At 39.0% G+C, this 11,011-nt stretch overlaps 1 protein-coding gene and 1 non-coding gene across 3 annotated transcripts; one reads left to right on the top strand and one right to left on the bottom strand.

The window, feature by feature from the left end:
- The first annotated feature begins 927 nt into the window (after nucleotides 1-927).
- On the top strand, nucleotides 928-2,880 carry LOC122037117. 2 transcript variants are annotated; one of them, XM_042596610.1, is made up of 4 exons: nucleotides 928-1,566; nucleotides 1,645-1,928; nucleotides 2,000-2,227; nucleotides 2,298-2,880. In XM_042596610.1, the coding sequence occupies exons 1-4, from the start codon at nucleotides 1,158-1,160 to the stop codon at nucleotides 2,754-2,756; spliced, it is 1,380 nt and encodes a 459-aa protein (XP_042452544.1). In that variant the 5' UTR covers nucleotides 928-1,157; the 3' UTR covers nucleotides 2,757-2,880. The 2 variants fall into 2 exon arrangements, with proteins under 2 accessions (XP_042452544.1, XP_042452543.1); XM_042596609.1 differs by having other exon boundaries at nucleotides 928-1,928.
- Nucleotides 2,881-4,378: 1,498 nt separating this feature from the next.
- TRNAV-UAC lies at nucleotides 4,379-4,451 on the bottom strand. The gene has a single exon. It is a non-coding gene; the product is annotated as a tRNA-Val (tRNA).
- Between the last annotated feature and the right edge of the window lie 6,560 nt (nucleotides 4,452-11,011).

Raw genomic sequence — 11,011 nt, 5'->3', positions numbered from 1 at the left:
ACCTTCACTTACCTGTCAGACGTCTGGTCAACCCTTCGACCCCGTCTGGGCTTCGTGCCAGCTATCCGGTCAACCCGTCGATCTAGCTGGACTTCGTGCCAAACATCCGGTCAGCCCATCGACCCGTTTGGACTTCGTGCCAGCTATCCGATCGGCCCGTCGACCTAGCTGAGCTTCGTGCCAGACATCAGGTCAGTCCGTCGACCTGTCTGGGCTTCTCCTGCACACTCGATCAAAGTGTTAGATAACAATGAGACTAACTTAACTTATTTTGTCATTCATCAAAATTTGAATTAGACCGTTAGTACTAACCACACCAACAACCATCCCATCCATAGAAGTTTTATACTAATCATTAAAAAAAATCTCCTATAATATATCATAACTTAGACTCTAATTTTAAATCCTTAATTATATGTTAAATGACCTAACTATTATACGGTTAACTTGGGCAACCCATAATTTCTTAAATATATTTATGTTTGTAACATTAATAAACCCAAATAAGAAAGAAACTATAAAATTATTTAATTTTACCATGTAATTAAGTGACGTATTTTCTACTTTGTTATGTAGTATAAATTTTATATATATATATATAATTTAGATATTTAATCCTCATCGATTCCATCCATAAAAATTTCTGTCATTCTACTGAAGAAAATTTGGTGTAATGTGTCATGTCATAGTTAGTTGGGATTTAAATTTTAAATGTTCGATTGAATGATGCGGAAAATTTGACGAAGTGATTAGGAAAATCGAGAAATAATTAAAATGGGAGCACCCTAAATGATTTGAAACATATAGATCCTTTAGATTTTTGCTTTAAAAAACAAAGCAAGTTATTTGCTGGTATCACGCTGAAGACGACTTTTGTTTTAACTTATAAATCAATTCGTTTCTTCCGTCCAATAGGGACGCCCCGTTGACTTACTACTTTCCATTCCCATCTAGAAGTCTTCGCAGTCCTCCTCGTTGCATTCTCCTGTTCGCAATCTCATCCTCATCCATGCGATTTCGTCAAGCTCGAAGAGATCGAGTATTGACCGAAGATATTTTGTAGGAGATCGAAGTTTGGGGGCGAATCATCAGCAAAGATCGAATCTTTGCGGGATCTGCTGCTCGTTTTCCGGCGCCAAGGGCTTTCCGGCGGCGTGATGACAATGGAGAACCAGGTGGTGGTGGCGATCGATTGTATCGCGGGGGGTAGCAAGGCGAAGGAGTGGAGCGGCGGTGACAGCGAGGCCGCCGCGCTGCAGACCGGCGACATCCTCGAGGAGGTCATCTTCAGGGCGCTGCCGCCTGCGCGGGCGCCATTCAAGGGCGGCCGGGCGGCGGTGATGAAGCAGCTCCACACCGCGTACAAGCGCGGCGACACCTCCGTGCTCCTCAAGGCCCGCCGGGGATGGCCCGACGACCCCAGCGCCGCCACCATCGAGCTCCAGGCCTGCATCACCTCCAACCCCCAGGCCGGACGCCGGCAGTACGTGCTGCGATCCATCCAATACCCCAATCACGCCGTCGGCATCGTCGACCGCTCCCTGTCCGACTGCTTTGCCTTGCTGGGTAATACCTACCCTTTCCCTCGTCGGCATCATCGATCGTTCCCTAATCGATTCTCATGTTTAACCACTTCTGCAAAAGGATCGAGGAATTCCAGAGCTGTCAGTGCACTGAGCAACTTCCAACTCCAAGATGGCTACGTCTCATATCCTTGGGAAAAGATGATGCGTAACTCACTGGACACTCCGAACTCAAGCGGCTTCTTCTCCCTGCTCATCCTCCCCAAGGCAGTTGACCCTTCGGGCACGCGCTACAACTCGGTCGAGGACACGTTGGCCCGGGCCAACGCGTGGCTCGACTGCTCTCAGGCCTCAGGAGTCCCCATCGCCTGCACCAGTGTCCAAACTGAGGCCCTACTCACCAAGGTACGAGACGAGTCATTGAACTCACTATCAATTCTGCGAGTCATGGTTCATGCTCGAGCATCGATGCATAGATTTCCGGCGAGACAGCTTCGTCCACTGTGAACACGGGGTCCTTGGCTGACCTCTCCAACTTAGCCAATGTCAGCCTCTACGGCTTCGAGGACTACCACGGGGTGGACATCGGGGTGATCAGGGCCGTCAGGCTTTGGTACACTCCGAAAGCAGGGGAGATGGCCGTCGAGATTAGGCTTCGGGAAGGCGACTCTAAGTTAGGCTTTGCAATTAGTCGAACCGAAGAGGTGTGTTCAATCGTTTTCTGTACTGAATTCTAGTTTGGTCGTCACGTAAATGTAGGAGTTTGTGTTACAGGGGTTCGTCTACATATCGTCTGTGATCGACGACGACAGCCCCAACATTGCGGCCACTAGATCGGGCCTCCGAGAGCTCTTCAGAGAAGCCACGGAAGTCTCAAAGCTACTTGTCGTTTCCAGGGTCGGCGGCGAGAAGGTCCTGCCATGGATGGTCTCCACCTCAGGCGCGATACGGTGCTTCGACACGGTCTCCCTCAGCCAGAAGCTCTCGCTCCACCGCCACGCGCTGAAGCCGATTCTGCTCCACCTGTTCATGTGGGAGAGAGAGATGGTGCCTCCGAGACCGGCGAAAATGGCCGAGAAGCCGGAGGATAAACGATTGCCCTCGCCTCATGTGGGTCGAGTGCTTGATGACTTGGTGTACAGGGGAGGGCCTGACGGATCTCTCACTAGGGACACAGCTGGGGATCTCTCGTTCAGATTCCACAACTTCTCCATCACCCGGAACTGGGTTTGATCGGTCCGACGATCGACGTTGGGTTTCATTAGGACACTTCTTAGACGCACCAAATTCATGGATTGTAAAAATCTTTAAGTTATGGATCCTCCTCGTAAAGCTTAAAGAAGGCCCGTAATTTATCTTATATTGGCTCTCAGATAAATGAGTAGTTATTCTTTATTTATTTTTTCTATATTGACCCTAAGATAGATCGATAATACTAAGAAATGAGCACAGTTATTTTTTTTACCAATTAAAAATTCATCCAAATCCATCCGGCTCATTCCTGAGCTAGACCAAAAATATTCGGTAAATTAGGAAACACGTATCTAAAATTTTAAAATATTCAACTCATATTTAAGTTTCCCTTTCTAAAATTTTAAAATATTCGATTTCCCGCGAATGCTCTTCATCGTCCCTCGTACCTCAGCTTTTTCCTTCCCAACTAGGGATGTAAACTAACCGAACCGAGCCGAACAGTATTAGGTTCGAGCTCGGCTCGTTTAAGTTATATTCGGGCTCAAGCTCGGCTCGAGCTCGAATCGAACTTTTATCACAAGGTTCGAGCTCGGCTCGTTTTAGAATTATCAAGCTCGTGAACAGTTCGAGTTCGGCTCGTTATTAACTCGATTATCAAAGTTAATGAGCTCAACTCGTTAAGCGAGCTCAGGCTCGTTTTTGGACTCGTTTAGAGTTCGTTTTTGTGCTCTTTTTTTACTCATTTTAAAGCTCATTTTAAGGTTCATCTTAGAGTTCGTTTTTTTAGCTCGTTTTTTTGGCTAGATTTAAGGTTCGTTTTAAGGTTCATTTTTTTTTGCTCGCGAGCCTATAAACGAACATGTTTGCGAGCTCACGAGCCGAATATCCTTAAGCTCGAGCTCGACTCGTTAAAACTGTCAAGCTCTAAATCGAGCTCAAGCTCGGTTCGATAAAATAAACGAACGAATTCGAACGAATTTTTTATCGAATCGAGATCCGAATAGCTCACGAATCGTTTGATTCATTTACATCCCTATTCCCAACGAGTCAATCGAATCTAAGGGATGGGAATCTAGGGTTTCTTTCTCGGTGAACGACAACGAAGACCGACGAACAGGAACTCGCGAGACTTCCCAACGGATCTATTCTAAGTTTGAAAAAATGGGATATTTATAGATTTTTAATACCCTTTTAAAACTGAGCATATGGGCTGAACTGGGCGGGCCAATATAAAATAAATTAATATTAATACACGTAGTTGACTAATATTCCTTATTTAATGCACGATTTAGATTATTAATATGACATTGAATAGGATTTTATTTCTTGGATAATCCAAATTGATTACCGATGCGATAAAAACTTCTCTGAAAGTTTAATTCAAATAAATTAACATAATTTAATGTTATATTTAATTTCCTAAAATTGTTAAAGTCAATTTCACACTTTCTAAAAGTGAAAATTTTGGTTACAAAAAATAGATAGCTAATAAAAATGTTCGTTTTTTTATAAAAAAATATATTTCTGAGTAATTAATAAATGAGCAAATAGTTTGTTTTGCTTATTATTTGAATCATAATATTTTATAAAATTGGGGACCTTTATAAATTGTTTAAAATAAAAGAAAATAAGAAAGTTTCAAAAAATAAATAAAAAATTTATGTTACTGCCCAGGATCGAACTGGGGACCTTTAGTGTGTAAGACTAACGTGATAACCACTACACCACAGTAACTGCCTGTTAATTTTTCAGGTTTTAAATTATTGAACAATATTATAATAGATTATTATAAAAAGAAATATTTAAAAAATTATTAAAATATCATCTCACTCATATTTATAACTTATTAAAAATTATATTTGATCTATTAATTAACTTAGGAAATTTTAATTATAAATACTCCCAACAAAAATCTCTCGATCAAACCCTAAAATTTATGGAGCAAAAGTCAGCTGTCGTCCCTCCACGTTTCGAAGACATAAAGAACAAACTAGAAGAGGAGAACAAAAAGAAAGCCATGCGAGCAACCATTCTTAAACTGGAGGCTGAAATTTCTGATTTGCAGAATGAGATTGCAACGAGAGAGGAGAAAGAATTCACAATGGTTGGATTCTGCTTTGCGACTGGACTCGCGTTAATGGCGACTGCGTTTTAATTCTAAGTATAGATAGATATATCATGATAATTTGTTTGGCTTTCTACAAATTCCCAAGGACATGCATGAACTCACATTGCTTGCTAGTAAATTGATTTGTTCCACAGTGAAAGCAAATTTATCTGATTGGATTGGAAGGTATTAATATGTGCATTAAAAAACAACAATATCCCATGCGTTGTGACTGTGATGCTTGAACATTAAATGATCTACAGTTGGTATATGTTTGTTTGTTTTGTTTTTTTAAGTTTCTTGGGCTTATTGTACCTAGAATGATGATTATGTTTATTTTAGACGTCCTTTATAATTTGTTCTCAGATTATATAAAGAGAGATAAATTATGATGTCAATTTATAGTTAAATGTTGGATTATGACTGAAACGCATAAACAAAAAAAATGAGAGTTGTAAAGATATATTTGTAGGAAATGGAGAAAGCCATATGGTAAAAGTCATCATATCCCTAGGTAGTTTAAAAAAGAAGAAATAAGATTCTTCTTGAAATAGTACCTTCATCCCTAGGTCATCATCCTATTGAGGAGATACATTATTAACTGCAGTCTATATACTTAATAAAGAACCTTCAAAGTCAGTTCCATCTACTACATATGAACGTTGGACAGGCAGAAACCAGATTTAAGTAATCCGAGACCCTGGGGTCAGCTGCTTATGCTCATGATAGTTCTCACAAGTATGGAAAACTGAGATGTAGGGGTAAGAAATATATCTTTATAAGATATTATGAGACCTCCAAATGTTATATTTTCATAGAAGAGCAACTAGATGGAACCGTCTCCGAAATAGACTCGAGAGATGCGACTTTTCTCGAAACAGAGTTCCCAATCTGAGATGATGTTGATAAAAATGTTCCTCTATTTGAGGAGGATGAAATATTATCAACAAGAGAGGTGTCAAAAGGGATACCTAAGTCTAGTCAACCGAGTGAGAGTGATATGACGAGTCATGAGTTAACTTCTTAACAGTCCAACTTACGGAGAAGTGTTCGTAAGATCAAACCTAAGAAGAGGTTTGATATTAAGAATGAGGCATTGATTACACTTCCAATTGACGACGACGAACCTCAATCCATTGAGGAAGCATTGAGATGTAGAGTTAGAGAAAAATGAAAAGCTGCAATAGTTGAAGAGATGGAGTCCATGATTCAGAATCACATTTGGGACTTAGTCGATCTTCCTCCTGGCCGAAAGGGCTATTGGGAATAAATGGATTCTCAAAATAAAAGAGGAAAGCTGATGGATCAATTAACAGATACAAAATTTATTTAGTTGCAAAAGGATATACCCAAATGGAGGGTATTGACTTTGAAGAGACATTTTTTCCCGTAGTGAAATTTGTGTCAATACGAGTTATTTTGGTCTTTGTGACACATTATGACTTGGAATTACATCAAATGGATGTAAAAACTGCTTTCCTTAACGATGATCTTGACGAAGAAATCTATATGATTCAGCCAGAAGGTTTCATTGCTGAAGGCCAAGAGCCAAAAGTATGTAGACTTAGAAAGTTTATATATGGGCTAAAACAAGCGTCAAGACAATAGAACATAAGATTTAACGAAGTCATTTTATCTTATGGTTTCGAGATGATCAATGAGGATCATTGTGTTTTCCTGAAAAGGGAAAAAGGAAAGTATGTCATTTTATCATTATATGTTGATGATATGTTGATAGCTGGAAATAACATAGGATATGTGAATGAAGTCAAAAAGTGACTGTCATCACAATTTGATACAACATATATGGGAGAAGTTGAATACATCTTAGGAGTGAAGATCATAAGAGATCGTCCTAAAAGACTTTTGGGTCTGTCACAAGAGTCTTATATAAATAAAATGTTACATCATTTCAGCATGTCAAATTGCAACGTAGAACATACACCTATTGTGAAAGGTACTGTTTTGAGTAAGAGTATGTGCCCTAAAACTCCAGAGGAAATAGTTAAGATGAATAAAAAATCATATGTCAATGCTATTGGTAGTTTGATGTACACTATATTGTGTAGACGTCTCAAAAACCATATGTTTTGAGTAAGAGTATGTGCCCCTACATCTTAGTAATTATTGAGTATGTCTCTGCACGTGCTATGCTTGCATATCCTTTTATTAAGTCAATGACTAAAGAGTCATTTAAAGAACATGTAAAGTCTTTGAAACTTCGTTGAATGTAACAATATTGAAATAACAATCAGATTTTGTGATTTGATTATGTCATTTGCCATAATTTATTCAGTGTATATGTTGTATTTGTTACATTCATATAAGATCTCGGTGAGCATGTTGGCAGGTGGAAATTGGTCCACTCACATGGGTAATCATCTATATTTGTTAAGTACAAATAGGGGTAAGACCATTACTTATGGAATAACTTATGTAGCTTAAATTAGAGACAGATCCATAAATTGAGGTCGCCTTGATAATTGTGTCAAGATAAGATCATTTATGTGTTAATAATGATCGAAGTAAATGAACCCACCATTTACTGAACCTGTTGAAGGCCAGATTAGAATTCATATGTTAAATTCAGGATTAAACATTAGGTATATCTAAATCAAAATCTGTACGATGTTAAATTTGAACGCAACATGTACTCTTTTTAATAAAGAGAATAGCATCGTAGCATGTGATTAATACCACATGTGCTATTGAGACAATAAAGGTAGTAGGAAAATGGATCCTTGTTTCTCTACTATGTGAGACCTTTGAGATTATACGTTAATCTCATTTTTTACCTTAGTGACTATTTAGCAGTTTACTTTAAATTTTAATCAGTGTATGCTACTTTAGCGTGTATCCTATGGCTATGTATGATATGGAGCATAACTAGGAAAGTGACTAATTAAAATGAATAGAGTCTAGCTAAAAAGGAAAAATAAGTATATTTACATCTTTTGATGTTATTCACTGGTCGACCCATTTCTGTTATATATAGAAATGAATGTGAATATTAGATATGAAACATGCTCTTGACATAATGGTCATTATAAGAGATTAGATATGTTCATATTGATATAAATAAAGATTATTTAATCTAGGTAACTAGCAAGACATGGATATCTCCAAGATAATGGCTATGTGCCACTTGAAAATTCGATGGATCCTGGATAAAGGCTATGTGCCACCAGGAAAGAGGTTATGTGTCATGCAGAGTGTGTCTCTAATATATTTGAACAACTAAGTAAAGTGTAATAACTTTATTAGCATTAATTGTTCCGGACGCAAAACTCTAAAGCACACAAGCGTTGGATTTACAATTCTGAGTTCGTTGAAAAGCTTCTGGACCAAATATATATTTATAGACTTGGTCGGGGCGCCCCAAAGGGGTTCCGGGCGCCCTGGGGGGATAAACTTTATCCCCCAATGATCAGATCGAGTCAAATCTCGATCTTGGTCAAAAGTCTGGTCTGGGCGCCCGGAACCCGGGTTCTGGGCACCCCGGAGCCCAAAGTCAACAGATGTTGACTTTTTCGTCCGGGACCTCTTCTCTGGTTCAGTCCCGCCTCGGTTCGGTTCTTCTCCTCCGGATCCGCTCGCTTGGGTGATCTCTGCCATCCGGAAAAGGCTCACCCGAACCCAAGTTCCGGTCTTCTCGAGCAGCCTTCTGCTCCGGCTTCTCGTTCCTCGGAATCACCGCGTGTTTCCTTCTCGCCCACCAACGTACTCATCCGCAGTCTTCGTCCCTCGGTCGCACCCAGTGCCGACCTTCTCGCTAGCTTCATCTCTTGCTCCCCGAGCAATCTTCCGCTCCGACTTTTGTCCCTTGGAACCACCACACGCTTCCTTCTCGTCCACCAGGGTACTCTTCCGCAGCACCTCGTCCCTCGGACGCACCGCGTGTCGTCCTTCTCGCTAGCTGCGTCTTCCGCTCGAGTACTTGTGCTCCTAAGCTCCTGCACACTTACACATAAGGTTAGAAATACACAGGACCTAACTTAACTTGTTGATCACACCAAAACAACCTTGGGGTTCCAACAATCTCCCCCTTTTTGATGTGACCAACCCAAGTTAAGCTAGGGTCAAAAATAGATATGAAAATTAAATAATTTTCAATTTTCAATTTTTCAATAACGTGCAACAAGATAGAAAAATTAAATTTCAAAAATTATAATTTTCAAATTTTCTACCTCCCCCTAGACTTATACTTTTTCTTCTCCCCCTTTGCTTACATAAAAAATTGGGGTTGCAAGAAAAGTCTAAAGGTTGACATTTAGAAACTTATAAAAATCTATCCCAATGATTTTCAGAAAAAATATTTCCAAGTCAAGGAAAAATTTCTAAGTCAAAAAAAATTTGTGAAAAAATTTCTTAGTTTTTGCTATCAAGAAAAAATCTTTCTGAGCCCAAAACTTTATGCAAGAAAAACTTTAAGAAAATTGATAACATTTTAAAAAAAATTTCCTATGCATTTATTTATTTTATTCTAATGCTTTTATCAGAAAATTTTAAATTTTCATTTTAATTTATCATAATTTCTTAACTTTGAAGCAAGAAAATTTGAACATGTAGAAATTTGTATAAATTGTAACATGTTATTTTCTATTGTATTTTGAATTCCTAATTTGCAAAGATATTTTGATAGTATAAATTCAAATTTAATAGAATTTTTCAATAATATAATTTGTAAAAATTCTTTCGGCAATGTTTTTACTTTGCAAAATTTTTCAGAAGAATATTTTGTAATTCGCAGAAGTATTTTGTCATAATTTCTAATTTGCAAAAATCTTTCGACAAAATATTTTGTAATTCACAAAAGTTTTTCGGCAAAATTTCTAACATGCAAAATTCTTTTGTCAAAATATTTTCTAACTTGCAAAATTCTTTTATCAAAATATTTTGTAATTCGTAAGAATCTTTCAAGATAATTGGTAAACTGGAACACTCTTTCGATAATTCAATTTTTAAATCACAAAAATCTTCAGGCAACTTTTCTATTGAATTATTCGATAATTCAATCTTTAAATCACAATAATCTCCATGCAACTTTTCTATTGAATTGGCCAGATGTTCTGAGGGTAGAGGTTACACCTTACTTACCTCATCGGCCGTTGGTTCTCCCCCTGTTGAATTACTTTCTTCTGAAGACTCTCCCCCTTTCTCGATGCTCATTTTGGTTGAGCTTTCTTCATCTTTAGGTGGGTCTTCTGTTATGATTGTTGTTTCAGCAATTTCTTTAGTCTCGGATTTGACTTCTTCTGATTCTTCATGAATCTTCAAGAACTTTTCCCAAAGTTCTTTTGCGCTTTTGTACTCGCCAACTCTATTGAAATCTTTATTTGGTATTACGGTTAGAATGTGAAATTCTGCCCGACCATTTGCCATTGACTCGTCACGTTGCTTTTTGTTCCAGAGGCGTAGATTGAGTTCTTTTCCATTCGTTGTCTGTGGTGTTTCATAGCCAAATTTTAATATTAAAGAAATACCAAAATCAGAATTAAGATATACCTCCATTTTTTGTTTCCAAACGGCAAACTCCCCCTCGAATGCTGGTGGGTAGTCGCTAGCTCCGACCATCGTTTTGTTGCTTCAGACGGCGGTTAGTCCTTCTAAGGTGTTTCGGCTCTGATACTACTTGTAGGACCGTTAGGCAGGCTAGAAGGAGGTTGTTGGATATCCTGTAAACATAAAAACAAACAAACCTTCCTCAAACTCTTTAAGATAACACTTGCATAAATAGATTAAGCAGTAAATTTAAAGTATAAAATAAGAGGCACCAGTGTTTACTTGGTTACAACCGATGTGGTTGTTAATCCAAGGAAAATTAAGCCCAATATCAATCTCCTTTAGGCGGAGAAGCCTCTTACAACGTTGACGCACAAAAAGAAAGAAGCTCAACTAAAACTCTAAAGTACACAAGCGTTGGATTTACAATTCTGAGTTTGTTGAAAAGCTTCTGGGCCAAGGCTATATTTATAGCCTTGGTCAGGGCGCCCCGAAGGGGTTCCAGGCACCCTGGGGGGATAAACTTTATCCCCCAATGATCAGATCGAGTCAAATCTCGATCTTGGTCAAAAGTCTGGTCCGAGCTCCCCGGAGCCCAAAGTCAACAGATGTTGACTTTTTCGTCCGGGACCTCTTCTCTGGTTCAGTCCCGCCTCGGTCCGGTTCTTCTCCTCCGGATCCGCTC

The sequence above is a fragment of the Zingiber officinale genome, unplaced genomic scaffold (assembly GCF_018446385.1).
Source record: "Zingiber officinale cultivar Zhangliang unplaced genomic scaffold, Zo_v1.1 ctg233, whole genome shotgun sequence".
In the NCBI taxonomy this organism is placed as follows: domain Eukaryota; kingdom Viridiplantae; phylum Streptophyta; class Magnoliopsida; order Zingiberales; family Zingiberaceae; genus Zingiber; species Zingiber officinale.
This window is presented reverse-complemented; position numbering and strand designations above follow the sequence as displayed.

Excerpts from the sequence above, each read along its gene's own strand:
- LOC122037117 (XM_042596609.1), top strand. The coding sequence starts at position 1,158 with ATGACAATGGAGAACCAGGTGGTGGTGGCGATCGATTGTATCGCGGGG. Across the intron at positions 1,929-1,999 it reads CTGAGGCCCTACTCACCAAG|ATTTCCGGCGAGACAGCTTC; the intron begins GTACGAGACGAG and ends ATCGATGCATAG. Across the intron at positions 2,228-2,297 it reads CAATTAGTCGAACCGAAGAG|GGGTTCGTCTACATATCGTC; the intron begins GTGTGTTCAATC and ends TTTGTGTTACAG.